The sequence below is a fragment of the Scyliorhinus torazame genome, chromosome 28 (genome assembly GCF_047496885.1).
Source record: "Scyliorhinus torazame isolate Kashiwa2021f chromosome 28, sScyTor2.1, whole genome shotgun sequence".
Taxonomy (NCBI): domain Eukaryota; kingdom Metazoa; phylum Chordata; class Chondrichthyes; order Carcharhiniformes; family Scyliorhinidae; genus Scyliorhinus; species Scyliorhinus torazame.
The window spans coordinates 26,591,211-26,612,523 of record NC_092734.1 but is presented as its reverse complement, the minus strand read 5'-3'; the positions used below and the strand labels follow the sequence as shown (position 1 = coordinate 26,612,523).

Below are 21,313 nucleotides of genomic sequence, written 5' to 3'. Positions count from 1 at the left end.
ATTGACAGATATTTTTGTGCAGTTGTCTTGTGTTGCAGTCAGATATCCTGACCCTTCCTCTTCCATTTTGGGTGGTCATGGGGTGAGATTTGATGCATTGTCAAACATGAGCGCTGTTCGCAGGATGATAGATGGCTGGTCAACATGTGGTTTCAACTTGTAAAGTTTATGTCCCTTTCTCAGTCTTGCCAAGTGTCATGTGAGAGTCCCTTTAAGAAATGTGTGTTTCTCAAATGGCAGCAGTGATGTCAGAGTGTGGGTGGAGCTGGGCTGTCTTTCTGTCTCTCACTTTCATTTTGTCCTGAAAAGCTGCTTTGTGACTCTGTTTAGTTTTGTTTTAGATTTGGAGAAGCTGCAGTCAAAGCAAGATGTGTATGAATCTCTGCAAGCTAAAGAATGTTAATGTGGTCATTTCAAAGTGGTAACTGCTCTCAGTAGAGAATTTAAACCTGCTGTCCTTCTGTAAAAAGGGTTTTTGTCTTATGGATGTCTTAGAGAGTATTGTATTCTTTGGGGGGGGGGGGGTGTATTTGAATTGATAGTTGCTAAGATGTTCTCTGTATGTTTATAAAATGTTAACTGGGTTCATAGAATAAACATTGTTTTTGTTTTAAAATAATCTTAGTTCTCTGTTGCATCACACCTGTAAAGTGGGCCCTTGTGTTCCCCATAACCACAATCTATTAAAAGTTGTGGGTCAGGTGAACTCCATGATACACTTTAGGGTTCTCTTGCATAACACAAGTTAGCAGCAAGGTTACAGAAAGTGTTTTCAGAAGATAGAATTGGCAACTAAAGTGAATTTGGAGCTGGTTCAGAACGCTGAGCTGAAATGAATAGTGTCATTGCTGAGCCCAGCCAGAACGAAAGAGGTTTTTTTTTTGGTTTTTGAATCTCTTTGCAAATCTTGGAAAACATCTTGTGAAATATTTTTTTTAAAGAACACTAGTACAATGTTTACAAGATTTGGGCTTTCCAATGCAAATGGATCTTAATGAAGGCAACATGTTAACTCTTGAAATTCAGCCAGAAAAGTCACGGCTAATAGAAATTCAGATGAAACATTAATAATAATAATCTTTATTACTGCCACAAGTAGGCTTACATTAACACCACAGTGAAGTTACTGTGAAAAGCCCCATGTCGCCACACTCTTCCCCCTGTTCGGGTACACTGAGGGAGAATTCAGATGTCCAATTCACCGAACAAGCACGTCTTTCGGGACTTATGGGAGGAAACCGGAGCACCCGAAGGAAACCCACGCAGACATGGGGAGAACGTGCAGACTCCGCACAAACAGTGACTCAAGCCGGGAATCGAACCTGGGATCCTGGCGCTATGAAGCTATAGCGCTAACCACTATGCTACCGTGCCGCCCTAGTGTAAGAATTAAGAGTTTACCATGTGGGGTAAGGTAAAGGTAAATTTGCCATAGCCCCAGGTGACCATAGGCTGCTTTCCCCTGTGAGGGGGGAGAGCTGACTGGTGGCGATTTAATCTGAGGGTCACCACATCTCAGGCGACGGACAAGGTTGAGAAGTTCATGAATAACCTCAGCCGGTACAGGAATTGAACCCGCGCTGCTGGCCTCGCTCGGCATCACAAACCAGCTGTCTAGCCCACTTGAGTGAGAGAGAGGGTAGAACATGACTAGCTCTCTGGGGTCTGCCTAGGGCTGTAGCTGAGCCAGCTCATTTTCCTGGCTTGAAAGCTCTTTAACAAATACAAGTTGGTGCCAACCCAGAACAACACGATACAACACAACGATGCGACTCCCCTTCTCAAAAAACCCCCACAGTAACAGGGACCTTTGTGGAGAAGACACCGAGTGAGTCTCGGCTGAAGTAAAGGATTGTGAGAAAGTCGAGATTGAAAAGTTGCCATGTTTGGTCTGAGAGAAGAACTGGAATGGGGACAGGAATTGTGCAAAGACAATCGTTTTTATTCACTGTGCACAAATGCTTGTTTAATATTGTGAATGCAAATACTCCTGGATGTCAAATGCAGTAAACATGACAGACATTATTCCTCACCTTTTTGGATGTTTTTTCCAATGAGGGATCTGTGAGGTATAACTATGTGGGGAATTTATTTATTTTTAAAATCCCGATTACAGGTCAGTTCAATCATTTTTAACTCCATGTGTTGGGAGAGCATCCGACCATTTTACTCGGTGATCAATACCAGGCTTAGTCTTACCTTTCACTTCCGTAGTGTTGTCTCCATTAGATATCGACAGCCATCTCCTGCTCAGGTTCGCAATTTCCTGGACTTTGCATCTGTAGTGCCCTTCATCGCTTTTGTCAAATTTGTTGACGATCAATACGTAGACCTTGGCGGGCCCCTGTTCGAAGAACTGAAGCTCGCAACGTTTCTCCCTACAGTTCCGGAATGTTTGCACGTGGCCTGTCCGATTCAGCCGCAGGATCCTTTGGCTGTCGTACAACGAATTCGAAAAGAGCCAGACCAGAGACAAGAAACTGTTCTTCCTTTTTTGTTGAGAAACGCGGCAGAAGAGGGTGCCCCGCTGTCCTTCAGTGAACTCCACCACAGGCGCTGGAGTGACAATGACCTTCAGGGCCTCACAGATATCTGTGGCCGGGAAGCAAAAAGAATAAATTGCACAATGATATTAATGTGATACTGTTACACTGCGTCAATATTGTGCTATTTATTATAAATGTTTTTACGTTTATTTTGTTTGAACAGCATTTTATTACAAGCCCGTTTACGCTCAGAAGATTCTCTCATTTTGAAAATCCAAAGAGAATCAAAGTCATTTGTTACCATTCGAAAAATGATCTTGGGGAGTCTTTAGGATGACTCTGGTCGACCATAGAATTATAATTTTTACCCTGACTTCTCTCCCAGGAGCTGTGTTCACTGGTGCAAAACTTGATTTTCAAACTGCCGCCCTGGGACCCTTGGGGTCCTGGAGTAGTTGAGAGTATGGGGGTGGGTCTTCAGCTGTCAGTCCGTCATTAGACTTCTACTCCTTCATTTCTGCGTCGGCTGACTTACTAATTTTCTATTTGGTGCTCCACTTGTTGGGGTAGGATCCGATTGCGCTCAAATCTGGAACTCGCTGTCTGAAAGGGTGGTAGAGGAGGAAACCTCCTGCCTATCTATCAAGCATCTTTTTAAAAATGTGTTCATGTGATGTGGACATCACAGGTTGTGCTGCCATTTATTGCCCAGCCCTAATTTCCCTTGCGGGGGCGGCACGGTAGCGGAGTAGTTTGTACAGTTCTTTCACAGCTCCAGGGTCCCAGGTTCGATTCCCAGCTGGGTCACTGTCTGTGCGGAGTCTGCACGCTCTCCCTGTGTCTGCGTGGGTTTCCTCCGGGTGCTCCGGTTTCCTCCCACAGTCCAAAGATGTGCAGGTTAGGTGGATTGGCCATGCTAAATTGCCCTTAGGTTAGGTGGGGTTACTGGGTTATGGGGATAGGGAGATGTGGGCTTAAGTGGAGTGCTTTTTCCAGTTGCTGGTGCAGACTCGATGGGCTGAATGGCCTCCTGCTGCACTGTAAATTCTATGATTCTGTGATAACCCTCACAACATTTAAGAAGCATATAGATGAGCACTTGAAATGCCAGCGCATACAAGGCTTTGGAACAAGTCCTGGAAAATGTGATTGGAATAGATAGGTGAGGCGGTGGCATAGTGGTACTGACACTGGACTAGTAAATCAGAGGCCCAGAGTAATACTTAGGGGACCCAGGTTCAAATGCCGTCAATGCAGATGGTGAAATTTGAGTTCATTAAAAGTCTAATGATGACCATGAAACCATTGTCAATTGTCATAAAAACCCATCTGGTTCACTGATGTCCTTTAGGGAAGGAAATCTGCCTTCCTTACCTGGTCTGGCCGAGACGTGACTCCAGACCCTCAGCGATGTGGTTGACTCTTTACTGCCCCCTCAAGGGCAATTAGCAATGGGCAATAAATGTCAGTACAGTGATGCCCACATCACATGAATACATTTTTTAGAAGATGCTTGATAGATAGACAGACACGATGAGCTGAAGGGCCTGTTTTTGTGGAGTTATGATTTTTCGAGTGGAAACTACAGGGAAGTTGGAGAGATTAATAAAAGTTGAGGACAATAGGCTGGGATTCTCCGGCCACCCAGCCGCATGTTTCCCGGCAGGGGGATGCGGAACGCCATTCCTGGCGGCGGGATTCTCTGTTCCGCCGCTGTCAATGGGAATTCCCACTGAAGGCACCTCAGGTTGCCGGGAAGCCCACGGGTGAGGGTGCGCTGCCGGCGGGCTCAGAGAATCCTGCCACCAGCGAACAGCCGGAAAGTTCCAGGCCGGATTTCAAATCGGTCCTGGGTGTTTTCCCGTGCCCCGAGCAAAATCCTTCTCGCCTTCACATTGTTGAGAGGGGGTGTAATGCTGCCTGAAGGAACCCTCAGTAAAATTCATCAACGCTGAGCATGGCTCCACTCGGTTTTCTTGAGGTTGCCACGGCCTGACATGCAGCCCCCATTAAAAAAAGTACTTCATAGTCTACTTATCTCGCTGTGCTCTTCCCAGCGCCACAGCACCTCTGGTGGCCACTGACAGCCAGACACACTCTAGCTGGCAGCTCCTGTCAGTTATAACACGGTGGCGTGAGTCACTATTTTGGAGGATCTGAGACTTTCCTGGCTCAGGCACACCCTGCTCGCTTTGGGTTGCTGCTTTTTCAGCAGTTAGTTCAGGGGCCTGAGGAACATGTCCATGTTCGGTGGGGTGCCCTGGCATTATGCCTGGATGGGCGGGGGTGACGCTTTCTCTGCCTCACAAACGTTCGAAAATCACCGAGAACTACACCTCTCCCAGGTTGCCTAGGCTAGAGTGACAAAGTCCACTCTGCGAAGATAAAACGTGATGGGCGGAGAATGACGAATAACGTCACAGAATGTCCAGCAGTCTCGTACTGTAACTATTGCAGGAAATCGAGCCATTATTCTAATAGTCATTCAGTGTCAATGACATATTGTACAATGCGTGAACTTCAAAAATATTTCAAAGACCATAAACGATTTTACCTCAAATCGCACATCTGTTTTCATTCCTTCAATAAAGTACAAGTTTCAGCCTCTCATTTGTTATTTTTCATCTTATAGTAAAATTGTCACATAATTTAGGTTGCAACTGGGTGGCAGAACAGATCTGATTTGAATTACTTGCTTAAAGGCCCTTTCATTTTGGGAGATGTCTTGTTATTAAATGGTATCAGTTATAGGACATGAAAGAGAAAACATGAAAACAATTAGCATGCCCTGTAATGCTTGGCTTCAATGATTGGAAAATGTAACTCATTTTCTTTAAATGAAACTTTGGTTTTGGAGCAACACCATTTACCAGCAAAGCACACTGTCCTTTCATCCAGCAGAGCTCGGTTTGAAGCTCGACCAGATTAATAGGCCCATTTCTGAATTGGTGATCGGTGTGTATTTGCTCAGCTGCATGTGCTTCCAAGGCGATGAGGTGGATAGCCGTAAACTGCTAACTCCTGGATACAGGTTTGGCAGGATGGCTTATTCTAGACCAGGTATTGTCACACTCGGGGGGGGGGGGGTGACCCGCAGGTGGGTGTCGGGAGGGTCACGGAGCCGTCCGTCGCGGCGCTCCCGATCGCGCAACAGCCGCAGCAGGCATCTTTTAATAATGCCGGCTGCAAGTGGCCTTCAAAATGGCCAGGAGCAGATTTAAAAAATTCGGCCACACTGCGAATGTGTGCCTGATCATCAGTGCGCATGCGCATAGTTTTACACATGCGCACCGATGATCGGGGACGCATGCGAGTGTGGCCGAATTTTTTTTTAATATGGTGGCAGCCTTTTTTTTTCATGTTCGGGGGGCCAAAGGGACCATTGGGGCCAAAGGGACCCAAAACCATTTCCTCCATTTTTGTCAGCAACAAACAAGGTAAGAGAAAATGGTGGGTCGCGAAGGTCAGCCGGCGTGGGTCGCGAAGGTCAGCCGACGTGGGTTGCGAAGGTCGGCCGGGTTGGGTCCCGAAGGGTGGCCGGTTAGAAAAATGGGTCCCCGGAAAAAAAGTTTGAAAATCACTGGTCTAGGCCATCAGTGGAGACATGAAGATGCAACACTAATGTAGCCAAGCCTGTTCCTTTGAAGCTGGGGTTAAGGCTCAATGTCATGGAGCAGTGGCAGGCAAGTTGTGGCCCGTCGCTTCTACTGTTGCCCACACGCTGGATTGCCAGATTCCCGTCCGCGTTGTCTTTTTTTCCTACCAGTGTGACTGAAATGATAAGGGAGAATTCAAGAGCACTCGAGGCGAGGTGCATGCTGGTTAGAATATTCGACTGCGTCCGACCAGAGCATAAATATTTCTTTTCATTTCCCCCATTTTGAAATTCATGACAGTCCTATTAATATATGAAAGATTAAACATTTTCCCTAACTCTGAACAAAATATTCACAAGGACACAGGAATTAGAAGCAGGAATAGGCCACCTGGCCCATCCAGCCTGCCCCGCCACTCAATACGATCATGGCCTATCTGTGCCGCCCTCAACTCCTTTTCTGTGCCATTCTCCCCGGATCCCTCTGTTCCTCGATCTGTCAAATGTTTATCCACCTCCACTTTCAATACTTCTAATGATCCAGTACCTCCACCCTCCAGGGTAGGGAATCCCAGAGATTCACCACCCTCTGTGAGAATAAATTTCTACGCACTTCAGTTTAAATATTCGGCCCTTTATCCTGTAGCTATGTCCCCGTGTTTGAGACTCTCCTACGAGTGAAAACATCTCACCATCTACCCTGTCGATCCCCCTCAGGATCTTATATGTTTGAATTAGGTTACCTCTCACTCTTCTAAACTCCAAGGCTACGGACTCAGATTATTTAGTCTCTCTTGATACGACAACCCTCTAATCTCTTAACCTGGTGAATCCTTTGGGCTGCCTCCAATGTCACCATATCCTTTTTTAGGTAAGGTGACCAAAATTGTAGGCAATATTCCAGGTGAGGCCTCACCAACACCCTGTACAAATGCAACAGAACCTCCCTATATTTAAACTCCAACCCTTTGCACAGAAGGCCAAAATGTAATTTGCCTTCTTAACTACTTATTGGATCTGCCTGCTGGCTTTCTGTGATTCATGCACTAGAAACCTGGATCCCTCTGAACTTCATTCACCTGCAGTCTCTCTCCATCTAGATAATAATCGGCCTTTTGATTCCTCCTACCGAAGTGCATGACCTCCCACTTCCCCACATTAAACTTCATTCGCCAGGTTTCTGCCCAGCCATCCAGTATATACGATTACAGAATCACAATACCCCATCACAACATGCCCTTCCACTCATTTTCATCTCATTGGCAAATTTGGAAATCTTACAGGCCAGGTCATTAATGATAATGGTGAACAATTGTGGGCCAAGAACTGATCCCTGCAGTACACCACTAGTTACATCTTTCTACTCTGAAAAGGACCCATTTACTTCATCTCTCTTTTTTCTATGTGACAGCTAGTTTTCAATCCATGCTAACACACTTCCTCCAGTTCCATGGGCTTTTACTTTGTGCATCAGCCTCTTATGCAGCACCTTGTCAAATGCCTTTTGGAAATCTTAATACACTATATCTACAGGTTCACCTCTATCTACTCTCCCTGTTACATCCTCAAAGAATTCAAGCAAATTTGTCAACATGACTTACTTTTCATAAAACCATATTGACTACGTTAGATTATATTCAGCTTTCCTAAATGATTAGCTATTTCCTCTTTGATTATTGACTCCAGCATCTTGCCAATAATAGATGTTAAACTAACTGGCCTATAATTCCCCCACCTTCTGCCTTGCCTCCTTTTTGAACAAGGGAGTCACATTGGCTGTTTTCTCATCTTCTGGGGCCCTCCCGGAATTTAGCGAGTTACAAAAATTTCAACCGATGAGTCCACAATCTCTGCAGCCACTTTGTTTGAAACCCTAGCGCGCAGTCCATTGGGTCCTGGCGACTTGTCCACCTTTTAGCCCCTTGCGTTTCTCTAATACTCTATTCTTTGTGGTTGAGATTTTTGTAAGTCCTACCATGTTCTTTGAAATCAGCCCATCTGATATCTTCGAGATATTTGCAATGTTTTCCATGGTGAAGTCGGATGCAAAAAATGTGGTTTAGCATCTCCGCCATTTCTTTGTTTGCTGTTCTTGATTCATGAGCCTCGTTCAGTCGAGGCCCTCTTAGCCGCCCATTTCCGATTTATCTATTTATAGAAACTCATATTTTTGTTTTAATACTGCATGCAAGTTTTCTCTCAAAAATTCATTTTCTCCCTTCTTATGAGTTTTTTAAGTCTTTGCTGCTGGGTCCTAAAAGTTTCCCAGTCCTCTAGTCTACCACTATCCTTTGCCACTTTGTATATCCTGCTTTTGAACTTAACATTATCCTTGAACTCCTTTGTTAACCGTGGTTTTCCCTCTTTCTCATGCTTTCCCACTTTTTCATTGGGATACACTCCTGCTGAGCTTTATGGACCAGCAGTTGAATATCTGCCACTGCTCATCTACTGACTTGTATCTTAGCTTGTTTACCCAGTTCACCTCAGACAACTCCTCCCTTATACCATCATAATTGCCCTTATTTAAGTTGAAGACACTGGCTAAGGACCTATGGCGTTCATCCTCAAACTGTATCAGAAATTTTACCATTTTGTGGTCACTACCCCCGAGTCGATCCTTAACCACAAAATCTTCACTACACAAAACCATGTCAAAGTAGCCCGTTCCCAGGTAGGTTCCACAACATACTGCTCTAAAAAGCAATCCCTGATACACTACACAAATTCTTCTTCTACGCTATCCTTGCCAGTTTGGTTTGTCCAATCAATAGGCAGATTAAAATCTCCCATAATTGCAGTTCCCTTCAAACATGCCCTCGATATTTCTCCATTTATGCTCTGACCTCTTGAGAGGTCAGATTTTGGGGGTCTATAGATTACTCCCACGTTGTCTTCCTTTCCCTGCTATTCACAATTTCAACCCAAACTGATTCTATAGCACAATCCTCAGCCTGTATACCACGGCTCAGCACTGCTCGGAAACCTGTCTTGATTAACAACACTACCCCACCTCCTTTCCCCTTTGGCCTGTTCTTTTGGAACATTGTATACCCTGGAATGGTGAGCATCCAATCCTGGCCACCCTGCAACCATGTTTCAGTAATAGCTAATACATCATGTTGCTATCTGTGCCATCAACTCATCTATTTTGTTGCACATGCTTTGTACATTGAGATAAAGAACATATAGTTTTGATATTTTTGCAGCTGTTTACAACTCTGGATTTACTCTGTGCTGCATATTCATGTTCACATTTCCTGCCCCGGCCTGTCATACTATGACAGTCAAGTTCCCCCTCACTATCCTGTGCCACCGGCCCCTCATATACCCCTGATTTTCTAAACCGTTCCCTGCTCCTTGATAGGGCTCCTGTATGAATCCTTGGTAAAATGGGCGGGATTCTCCGACCCCCCCCCGGGTCGGAGAATCGCCAGGGGGCAGCGCGAATCCCTCCCCCGCCGGCCGCCGAATTCTCGGCACTGGAGATTCGGCAGGGGTGGGAATCGCGCCGGTCGGTGCCCCCCCCCCCCGGCGATTCTCCAGCCCGCGATGGGCCGAAGTCCCGCTGCTGTAATGCCAGTCCCGCCGGCGTGAATTAAACTACCTCCCTTACCGGCGGGACCAGGCGGCGCAAGTGGGCTCCGGGGTCCTGGGGTGCCCCCACGGTAGCCTGGCCTGCGGTCGGGGCCCACCGATCCGTGGGCGGGCATGTGCCGTGGGGGCACTCTTTTACTATGCGTCGGCCGCGTAGGTCTCCGCGATGGCCGACACGTAGGTGACCCCCCCACCCCTGCGCATGTGCGGGGATGACGTCAGCAGTCGCTGACGCTCTCACGCATGCGCGGACTTCCGCCGGCCGGCGGAGTCCCTTTGGCCCTTTGGCCCCGGCTGTCGTGGCGCCAAAGGCCTTCCACGCCAGCCCCCTAAAGATGAGGGCTTGGCCCCTAAAGGTGCAGATTCTCTGCACCTTTTGGGGCGGCCCGACGCCGGAGTGGTTCACGCCACTCCATCCCGCCGGGACTCCCCACCCACCGGGGAGGGGAGATTCCCGCCCATAATGTTCATATGATCAGTCCCTATCTGTTGTTTCCTGTTGAAACTCAGGCTGGTTACTAACCTACACTCTCCTAACTTTAACTTTGACTTCCTAATTTTCCAAGCACCTGAATCCTCATCCCCACTCTTTAGTTTAAAGCCCTCTCTACTTCCCTGGTTATACGGTCTGCAAGAACACGGGTTCTAGCAGGGTTCAGGTGTAGGCCGTCCCAATGGTACAGCCCCCACTTTCCCCAGAACTGATGCCAATGTCCCACAAACCAATACCCTCTTCTCCCACACCAGTATTCATCTCTGTAATTTTACACACCCTTTGCTAATTTTCACGTGGCTCAGGTAATAAAGCACAGATTATAAACTTGGAGGTTCTGTTCCTTAACTTAGTGCATACCTCCTCAAACTGCCGACACAGAACCTTCTTCCTCCTTCTATGTAGATCATCGGTGCCTACATGGACCACGATCACTGGATCCTCGGCGTGTATTAAATATATTCAATCTCATTCATGGGCTCATGTTTAGTGAACACGGTAGCACAAGTGGTTAGCCCTGTTGCTTCAGGAACCCAGGTTCGATTCCCGGCTTGGGTCACCGCCTGGGAGGAAGGAGTCTGCACATCTTCCCCGTGTCTGCTTGGGTTTCCTCCGGGTGCTCCGGTTTCCTCCCACAAGTCCCAAAAGACGTGCTTGTTAGGTGAATTGGACATTCTGAATTCTCCCTCGGTGTACTCGAACAGGTGACGGAGTGTGGCCACTAAGGGATTTTCACGGTAACATTCATTGCCGTGTTAATGTAAGCCTACTTGTGACACTAATAAACATTATTATTTCAAACATGCGGCCCACCGAGATGAAGGCGGGCTACTCTTGTGGCCCACTCGCTAACCTAGGTTGCCTCTGTCACAATGGGGATGTAATGGAGCCAATATGCAGTCGTAGTTCAGCTTCTGGCAGTTTTCTAAGGAACAGTTTGGTGTCTTGAGTATCATTTAAAAATGGTTTCAGACTGAAGGAGTTCGGATGTGACTGGGGTCACTACAACAGGAATGACTGTGGTCAGGGGATTGAGCAGTAGAAGCCATTCTATGCTCTTTAAGTCACTGTCAAACATTGTCATCTATCATTTGATAGTCAGTAATCACCGGCCATTGCCCAAACCGATTCAGAACCATACACCCACATGGCTAACCCCAAATTATGTTATCATGCTCAGCATTGCATCAGGAGAGTTGTAATCTAATACAGTGAAAGAACGCAGCAGGCAGGCAAATTTGTTCCTTGCACAAGAGCAAAATATTCTGAACCATCGTTGAAATATTTGTTAATGCACATGCCACTTGTAATTTAGAAAGCTGACAGCGACAACTTTACTCAGACTGAACCTCCAATATAACCTCGCAAAAGTCTTGTGTCTACCTGTTGGGTACTTTAAGGCTTTCTGTGCAGTTACTGCAGATGATATGTTCTTGCTGCCTGTAATTACATGCTCGTGTTCCATTCATTCAGCCCTAAGCTACATAGTTCCCTCCCTAAACCTTTCTGTCTCCTTCTCTTCTCCTTGAAGAAACTCCTTAAAACTTTTCAATTGACCACGTATTTTAATCTCCTTCTTTGGCTCAGTGTCAACATTTTGGCTGACTCCAGTTCTGTGAAGCGCGTTGTCTTATCACAAAGTTAGAAATGTTATATGAATGCAGATTGTTCTAAAAGGGATCACCTCATTAATTAGTGATACTCGCTTACATGTCAACCTGAGCAATCTGTGTAACCCAGTGAGAAGTTATATTATTGTGGCACAACTATCTGCATGTCGACGTGGAGCATTTTCACCTCGGGGAGAAAAACGGATGGGTAAGGGTGGCTAATTTCCTTCTCGAAAGGACATTAGTGAACCAATCGGGTTTTTAACAACACCAAAATAACGGTCATTGTTATTCTTTTAATCCAATTCGAATTTCGCCACCTACCGGGGTGGGATTCGAACCCAGAGCATGAAACCGGGGCAGGGATTCTCCGATCTGTGTTTGCCCCGCCACCATCGAGAACGGAGAACTTGCCGCTCAGCCAAAAACTTTGTTCACTGCAGCGGGGCTGGACTCCCGCTGGCATGAACAGACAGAGAATCCCGCCGGCGTGAACGGACGGAGAATCCCGCCGGCGCGAACGGACGGAGAATTCCGCCGGCGCGAACGGACGGAGAATCCCGCCGGCGCGAACGGACGGAGAATCCCGCCGGCGCGAACGGACGGAGAATTCCGCCGGCGCGAACGGACGGAGAATTCCGCCGGCGCGAACGGACGGAGAATCCCGCCGGCGCGAACGGACGGAGAATCCCGCCGGCGCGAACGGACGGAGAATCCCGCCGGCGCGAACGGACGGAGAATCCCGCCGGCGCGAACGGACGGAGAATCCCGCCGGCGCGAACGGACGGAGAATCCCGCCGGCGCGAACGGACGGAGAATCCCGCCGGCGCGAACGGACGGAGAATTCCGCCGGCGCGAACGGACGGAGAATTCCGCCGGCGCGAACGGACGGAGAATCCCGCCGGTGTGAACGGACGGGGAATCCCACCGGCGTGAACGGACGGAGAATCCGGCCGGTGTGAACGGACGGAGGATCCCGCCGGTGTGAACGGACGGAGAATCCCGCCGGCGTGAACGGACGGAGAATCCCGCCGGCGTGAACGGACGGGGAATCCCGCCGGCGCGAACGGACGGAGAATCCCGCCGGCGCGAACGGACGGAGAATCCCGCCGGCGCGAACGGACGGAGAATCCCGCCGGCGCGAACGGACGGACAATCCCGCCGGCGTGAACGGACGGAGAATCCCGCCGGCGTGAACGGACGGGGAATCCCGCCGGCGTGAACGGACAGAGAATCCCATCGGCGCGAACGGACGGAGAATCCCGCCGGCGCGAACGGACGGAGAATCCCGCCGGCGCGAACGGACGGAGAATCCCGCCGGCGCGAACGGACGGAGAATCCCGCCGGCGCGAACGGACGGAGAATCCCGCCAGCGCGAACGGACGGAGAATCCCGCCGGTGTGAACGGACGGAGAATCCCGCCGGCGCGAACGGACGGCGAATCCCGCCGGCACGAACGGACGGAGAATCCCGCCGGCGCGAACGGACGGAGAATCCCGCCGGCGCGAACGGACGGAGAATCCCGCCGGTGTGAACGGACGGAGAATTTCGATCTGGGTCTCTTTTTGTTTTGTTATGATTGGCAAGTATTTAACAGTGTTTATTTTGTAAAGTGCACATCTTCGCTTGAAACAAAACTAATAGATCAATATATTTAAGTGATTTACAGTTAATTATGGATGAGGAAGCTCATGTTGTTCAAGTTTACAGTGAGATGGACGTCGCTGGGGATTTGCTGAATTCAGCCAGAACCAAACAATTGCAGTGTTATCTTCTTCACAAATGCAACCGACAAGCCCCTCGTCGGTGATTGAAGGAGCAACAGGAAAATCCTCCTTGGTTTGGATATTCTTTTGGGGTGAGGATATGGCAGGGATCTATCCCTTTCTTCATGATTTGCAATGCTCTCTGCTCAAGCCCAGTCAATCGTTCTTCATCTGCCGGAATACCCGTGGATGCCATGGCGATGACCCTGGCAGCAGGGATCCTGGGTGCCGCCAGGTGGCTCAACAACGTCCACCTGAAAACCGCCGCCATTTCTGGATCACCAGTCCAGTGGCAACGCCACTGTGCCACCATTCCCCTAGATCATCTTTAGCATTGCTGAGCTCGAAGCAGACTGCTGGGGCAACAGTGAGGAGCTGAGAGTATGCATCAACAGGAGTTGCTTACTGCAGTTACAAATGGCCGCCTCCACACGCAATCCAATGAGACGCTCGTTCCCGCCATTTCTTTTCCTGATGAACTTCATAGATCACCATATTATACCAAACTCACAATGGGCCTTCACAGCCAATAGATTATTACATCATGGTGGACCAGTGGTTAGCACTGCTGCCTCACGGCGCCAGGGACCCGGGTGTAATTCCGGCCTTGGGCGACTGTGTGGAGTGTGCACGTTCTCCCCGTGTATGCGTGGGTTTCCTCCGGGTGCTCCGGTTTCCTCCCACAGTCCAAAGATGTGCAGGTTACTGGATTGGCCAAGCTAAATTGTTCCTTCGTGTCCAAAAACGTGCTGAAGGTGGGTTACCATGTTAAAATTTCCTCCAAGGTGATGTGCAGGATAAGTTACAGGGTTATGGGAGATAGGCCTGGAAGGGCGGGGTAGTGGGCCTAGGTGGGTGCTGTTTTGGAGGGTCAGTGCAGACTCGATGGGCCGAATGGCCTCTTTCTGCATTGTAGGGGTTCTACAGCTTCTATGGAATATGTGCTCAGTTAGGTTCTGACTTCCTAAGATAAAAAGCCCAGCATTTCAACTTCTGTCAGCTTCCATCATTAGAAAGCTGACTAAAGTACATGTCAAACCCTGCCCGCATTCATTCATTTGGTGCCCCGAGTTCAGTCCTGCACCTCAGGAAGATTATCCGACATTGCAGAGAATGCAGCACAGATTCAACAAAATGATACTGGGGCTAGAAGGTTTAAAACATGGGGACAGATTGTGTGGTTCAGACTTTTATTCCTTGATGGTATTATGGATGCATTTGTAAATGATGGAGCGATCTGGCAGTATAGATAGAGAAAAACTGTTGCCTTTATTGGGGCAAGCCAAAAGAAGGAGGCCTTTAAAATTAGAGCTGAACCTTTCAGGGTTGATATCAGGAATCATGTCTTCCACCTTTCAAAGAGTAATTCAAAATCCTCAACCCACTCCCTCAAAAAAGTGGAGCAGGTCGATTGAAGATTTCAATGTTGAGACTGTTAATTCTGTGGCAGACCAGACTGGAGGTGTTGAATGATCTCCCGCTGTTTCTATTCATTCAGTCCAGGATTCTAAGCACCCATGAAAAACTGAGATTCATACCCAGGCTACTTGTATCAATCATTAAGCCTCCAATATATCTCTGTTACATTACGCACTGATGTCAATGAATAAATGTGTGACTTTATTCACTGGCAGTTAACCTCCACCAGAGCTACTCCCACCCAAAAATAAATAGTCCGTCTCTCGGAAACTGCTCCTCGATTTAGGCAGGCAACAGGCCGAACAGCCTTACACCCACCAATTGTAGATTGGCTGGAGGTCAAAGGCCCTCTGTGGTGGTTCCAGATTTCCTGACATTGCTATCGACAGACTCACTTCAATCTTTTCCAAAGAATTGCAAAGTCAGTGCGCCATATTAATTATTGCATCAGAGGCAACAAAAATATTTCACTTAAAAGTGAACCGCTGGCTACAGTTTTGCACATCTGCTAGAAAACTATAGGAATGTCAAACAATTTTGCTCAACTTGATATTTAACAGAAAGTCAAGATGCTTGGTGCAAAATATGCTGAAAATCTGAAATACAAACAGAGAATGTTGGAAAATCGCGGCAGGTCTGGCAGCGCCTGTGGAGAGGGAAACCGTTAACGTTTCAAGTCTGTCTGACTCTTCTTCAGAGGGATCTTGTGACGCAGTGGGTTAGCGTCACTGCCTCTGAGCCAAAGCTCTAGGTTCGAGTCCCACCCCAGCACTTGATGACCAAGGAAGGTGTGTTCATAACGCGGTCAAACAGTTTGAGTACATCAATTTGCAAATCCTTCCAAACACGCCAAGGGCTGGTGGTAAGAGTGGGAGAGACTCCTGGTCAGCCACCCTCGATGTGGCGTGGCGCCCCTCAAACTCTAAGACCCCGGCGACAGACTCGCGACCTGCTCCAGGAATTACTAGCTATGGAAACAGACAAACGTCTGCCCGAGTGTGACCACTAGGAACGGGAAGAGAATCGGATTTGGTGTAATAATGTATTCACAAGCAGTATTAACTTCTTTTTCAGAAATGTAGGTCAATTGACAGCATATTTATTGGGATTGCCTCGCTGTTACCCAATTTCTAAACGTCATCCAAGACGAGATGACAGTGCCTTTGCACTGACCGAGTTTGTAATCGAATACACTCAATTCTTCTTTGACGCTTGGGAAAAAGTTCTAAAGTTGTTCCATAGCTAATTCCCTACGCATGTTCCCTCTGCACTGTTGCCTGGCTGTCGCATTCTCTCATCCCAATGTTTGAGTGTACAACGTTCCACGTTCACAGTTCCACCCACCTGCTGGCAAAATTTGCTGTGTTTATACTTACTTCAAAAAAGCAGAGGCCAAAATAAATAGCGCTGCCAGAGGCACAGGCAGTGTTGGCAAAGGCAGCAGTGCTTGCTAAATTCTTTGCTATTTTCCATTTTCAACTGGGTCAATTTTCTGTCATCAAGTAGCAAAGTAGAAAGTCTCACGGCCACTTCTGTTTGTGGTACAGTCAAACGTTGAAGCGTACAGGCAGGCCTCCTCGCCCCTGTTCCAAGGAGGGAGGTTTACTTTTGTGCTGATGTGCAGTTTTTGTTTGTTGGTATTTATGGATGCATGATGGTGGTCACATAATGTCTTCTGGCACGCGAGTGCTCTAAAGCCATTCAGGGCGAGACTGCCTGGTGGAGGAGCTCTCGCAGTAGTCAGATTTTGCCCTGGGTGATGTATAACGCCAATCTGCTGTGAAACTGCATTTCAAATCTGTCCAGGCTGGATCACCGTGACAAGGGAGTAAACCCAGTTGGACGACTCTTCCAAAGCAGGACGATGGGCCGAACGGTCTGCATTGGTGTTGCAACACTCTGCCTTTTCAAGACAACAGAAACTGTTATCTTTGCCTTTCCTGATTAGTATCACTTTAATACTTTGTATCTGTATTGAAAAAATAACATGCACTGAGTTCCAGTGTCACTACAGACTTCAATGTAGATACAGAGTTCGACTTTTAAAGCTTACTGATTAGGGGAATGCAGGCTAGAATCCAAACACAGTTTGGGCATTCTGATTTACCCACCAATTCCTAATCTCCACTGAATAGGGAGTGTCCTTTTTTATTGTTTCTGATTTAAAAAGTCACCACTGGAACATTGAAAAAAAGTCTGCAGGTTAAAAAGCTGAATGCCAGCAGCGCAAGTACAGATTTTACAAAAGTATTGAAATTAAAAATGAAATGAAAATCGCTTAATGTCACAAGTCGGCTTCAAATGAAGTTACTGTGAAAAGCTCCTAGTCGCCACATTCCGCCGCCTGTTCGGGGAGGCCGGCACCGGATTTGAACCCACGCAGCTGGCCTGCCTTGGTCTACTTTAAAAGCCAGCTCTTTGGCCCTGTGCTTGGCGCAGGATATCACATAACAGGAGGAAATCTTCAAATCGTGCGAATGCCTGGGAGGAGAGAAATAACTGCAGGATTCTGAGGAAAGGGCACAGGAGGAAGACGGATTGGTCACGTCTTTCAGAGAGTACTATAGGCCAAATGGCCTCCATCGGTGCTGCATCATTGTAGCAATGAGCAGTTGCCTCCAGACAGCCAGACGTTCTGGGTGTTCTGGAGCTCAAGACTGCTGCCTGGAGAGCCATTTCCTTTTTCGGAGCTCCCTATTATGTCATGCTGTATCATCGGACACAAACTGGCACAAATCGGCATAGTTTTGATTGCATGCAATGCACAACAAATGTTAAAGGCAAAACTGAAGTGGCAGTTCAAACTGCCCAGTAAGTTTTTCCTTAAAGCTGCAAGGAGCCTGGAGCAAGTAAAAGTCTTCAAGAAGTTGCACATCGGCTGTTAAAAAAACTTTCCAACTCGTATCTCTTTTTCTTCTGCCCATTTTCCCCATGGGGAATGTAAGTAAACCTGCAGGATGAATTCTTAATCTGTCCGTAAAAACGCTGGGGATGCGTGTCCAGGACTCGTTCTGATTGATAACAGACCATGCCTAGGATGGGAGGGTGTGGGGAACAGAGAGACTAACGTGCCACCGTACCGCCAGCTACCCACAGAGCAGCGGGCATCCAGTGTGGTCCATATCAGCACTCCCTATTAACTGGCTATCCAAAGGGTTTTCCCCGTGTCTGTTTGGGTTACCTCCGGGTGCTCCGGTTTCTTCCCATTTTCCAAAGATATGTGCAGGTTAGGTGGAATGGCCGCGATAAATTGCCCCTTAAGTGTCCAGGAATTCGCAGGTTAGATGGATTGCCCTTAAATTGCCCCTTAGCATTCAGGAATGTGCACGTTAGGTGGACTGGTCATGATAAATTGCTCCTTGGTGTCCAAGGATGTGCAGGTTAGGTGAATTAGCCATGATAAACTGTTCCTTAGTGTCCCGAAATGTGCAGGTTTGGTGGATTGGCCATGATAAACTGTTCCTTAGTGTCCCGAAATGTGCAGGTTTGGTGGATTGGCCATGATAAATTGTTCCTTAGTGTCCAGGAATGTGCAGGTTAGGTGGATTGGCCATGATAAATTGTTCCTTAGTGTCCAGGAATGTGCACGTTAGGTGGATTGGCCATGATAAATTGTTCCTTAGTGTTCAGGAATGTGCAGGTTAGGTGGATTGGCCATGGAAAATTGCTCCTTGGTGTCCAGGAATGTGCAGATTAGGTTACGGGATTAGGGGGACAGTGAGGGTGGGGCAGTGAATCTGGCTGGAGTGTTCTTTCGGAGGGTCAGTGCAGACTCAATGGGCCGAGTGGCCTCCTTCTGCACTGTAATGATTCTATGAACTGGGGGGCTAAAAGAAAACTCATTGAACAAAATTCGGGGTGGGGGGAGAAGAGAGATGGAAAGTCGAGAAAAAAGTTGGGAGTGAATGAAAAGTTCAGAAAAAGTTGGGCAAAGTTTATTCTGCCTGGGCTCTAATCTATGGCAAATCTATAAAAAACAGGACTCCCAACAACAATAAAAAAAACACATTGCAGCTTTATTTTCAAGCTGGTGTGCGAGGAAAACGCCTTAGGAGCTGCATTTCATCAGTGTTCATAACCTGGCGTAACATTTCACACACACACACCCTGTTCTCTGGGTGGAAGTTTTAAACATGGAAAAGCAGTCGGTACAGAGATATAAGAGGGCACATCTTACCCACAGCGAGGAGCTCTGTCAGCAGCACTAACACCCCCAGGATCTTCATGCTGGCCAGCGGCTCACACCCAGCAGATTCAGCGGGCGACAATCTGGCATGGTATTGAACTAGGCAGCGAGCTGTGTGCCCCCTGCTCCTTCACATCCACACACACACACACAGACAGAGAGAGCCCGACCTTCTGCTTCTTGTCCAGCACTTTAGGAAGCGCCACTTCCTTCACTGCCCGCAAGCAAGGATGGAATTCCTGTCTGCCTGCTTGTCAATGGGACCAAACAGTATGAAGTTCATTGTCAGTGCGTCTAGCACAGATGGCAGACTTCAGTGAGAGAAAGAGAGAGAGAGGCTCCACTGTTTTGCTTGGAGAAAGTTGCCTCTGGTTGCAATTTTTGAAAAAAACTTTCCACTAAGTAGCTGGGGAAACTTTGTTGTACGCAGGAACTGTTCCGTCTGCTTGAGCTGCTGCCTTCAATCTGTCCTGCTCCAGACTTTCAAAGGTTCGGGGTGTCGGGGGGTGGGGGGGGGGGGGGTTGGTGGATTTGGGAGTGGCTGAGATTCAGAGCTGGGCTCCATGAGTAATTTCACAGACATTTCCATTTCCATGTAATCACTCCATTGTGGTCACACTGGGGTGCAAGAGAATTTATCTTCTTTTTTTTTTCATTTTTGGGATAATCCCAAGGAGGGAATTTTTTTTCCCTCATTTCCCCTCGGGCGGATTGAAAAAAAAAGACTGCAGTTGTGAACGTGAATCTTGCTCCCAGCCACACAGTTGGACTTTGCAGGCAAGCTGGGTCTTGTCTGCAAACCCTGGTGTGAGCTGATCGCTCTCAACCTGGGATCTCTGACTGAGTTGATCCTGTTCAGAGGCTACAGGGTTGAGTGGGGGCTGCCCCAGGATGTGACCGACTGATTTCTGGGTTAGAATAGAGTGAACTCTTCAAAATACAGTGAGAGGTCTTACAACACCAGGTTAAACCCTTCGAAGTACCCACAGTTTTAATTGGCATGGCATTTGGCTTCACCAGTAAGTGAGTCAATGACAGATTTCTTTTTTTTAAAATAAACCTTGAGCAGTGTTTTTCAAACTTTTTTTTGCCCGACCATCCTTCGGGCTCCTCACCAGCCAACGTTCATGACCCATGCTGGTCACCCATGCCAACCCCCTGTTTATATTCACCTTTAATGTGACGGGTGAAAATGCTCTGTCCTCATAATCTCATTTCATAGAATCCCTATAATGCAGAAGGAGGCCATTCGGCCCATCGAGTTTGCACCGACCCTCTGAAAGAGCACCCGACCAAGGCCCAATTCCCCACCCTATCTCCGTAAGGACAATTTAGCCCGGCCAGTCGACCTAACCTGCACATCTTTGGACTGTGGTAGGAAACCGGAGCACCCGGAGGGAGCCCAGGCAGACATGTGCAAACTCCACTTTGTCATTCAATGTTATGTTTCTGATAATGACTTCAGTTGATGGAAAAAAAATCACGAGGTTTGTCCTCGAACTCGCCACGTTTAGTTTTCAAATGCATTTGACGTTTTGAGGGTTTGAAACTTTCACTTGCCAGGGCTTCCCTGCATATGACACATGAACTTTGAACCCTGGTTTGCAGTGGGACAATTAATAAACCCATGCCTCAAGTAATCATCTTTGTGCTGCTTTGTTCCTGTTTTCAGCTTCTTCACGGGTTGTTGAAGCAGAGGTCCTGGCAAGTGCAAAACATCAGCGTCCACGACCTGCTCTCTGCCACCGGTCCAGGCAGGAAGACTCTTGCGATTTAAGAAAAATACAAATAGTTCTGGGTCAGCTGCTGATGTCAGGAGGAGGCGTTCTGCCTCACTGGGCTGGCCTGCACACTGCCGAGGGGGCACGAACATGCGGAACGGCCAGCATTCTGAAAGTTGGTCGCGGCCGGCAATTCTAAAAGCTGGGCCTGCCATTCGGCACTACTTTGCTGAATTGGGAATGCCTTGGTGCATGGAACTGTGATTGGTAGCACCACAACGCTTGGCCGTGCGACCCTTCTGACGCCCACCCGTGACCCGAGGTTTGAAATTACCGATTTAGAGTATCCAATTCTTTTTTTTCCCCCAATTAAGGGGCAATTTAGCGTGGTTAATACACCTGCCGTGCGCATCTTTGGGTTCTGGGGGTGAGACCCACGC

The 21,313-nt window shown here is 47.9% G+C and overlaps 1 protein-coding gene across 2 annotated transcripts in view; it reads right to left on the bottom strand.

Annotated features, from left to right (window-relative positions):
- vstm4a (V-set and transmembrane domain containing 4a) overlaps positions 1 to 19,914 on the bottom strand; it is a 58,912-nt gene extending 38,998 nt beyond the window's left edge. Inside the window, exons 1-2 of one of the 2 annotated variants that reach the window (XM_072491725.1) lie at positions 19,144 to 19,914; positions 2,200 to 2,592 (exon numbers count right to left, since the gene is read on the bottom strand). In XM_072491725.1, the coding sequence (XP_072347826.1) occupies positions 2,200 to 2,592; positions 19,144 to 19,192 (442 nt within the window). In that variant the 5' untranslated portion in view covers positions 19,193 to 19,914. The remainder of the gene's footprint in view (positions 1 to 2,199; positions 2,593 to 19,143) is intronic. The other variant, XM_072491726.1, reaches the window with a different exon arrangement.
- Positions 19,915 to 21,313: the final 1,399 nt, after the last annotated feature.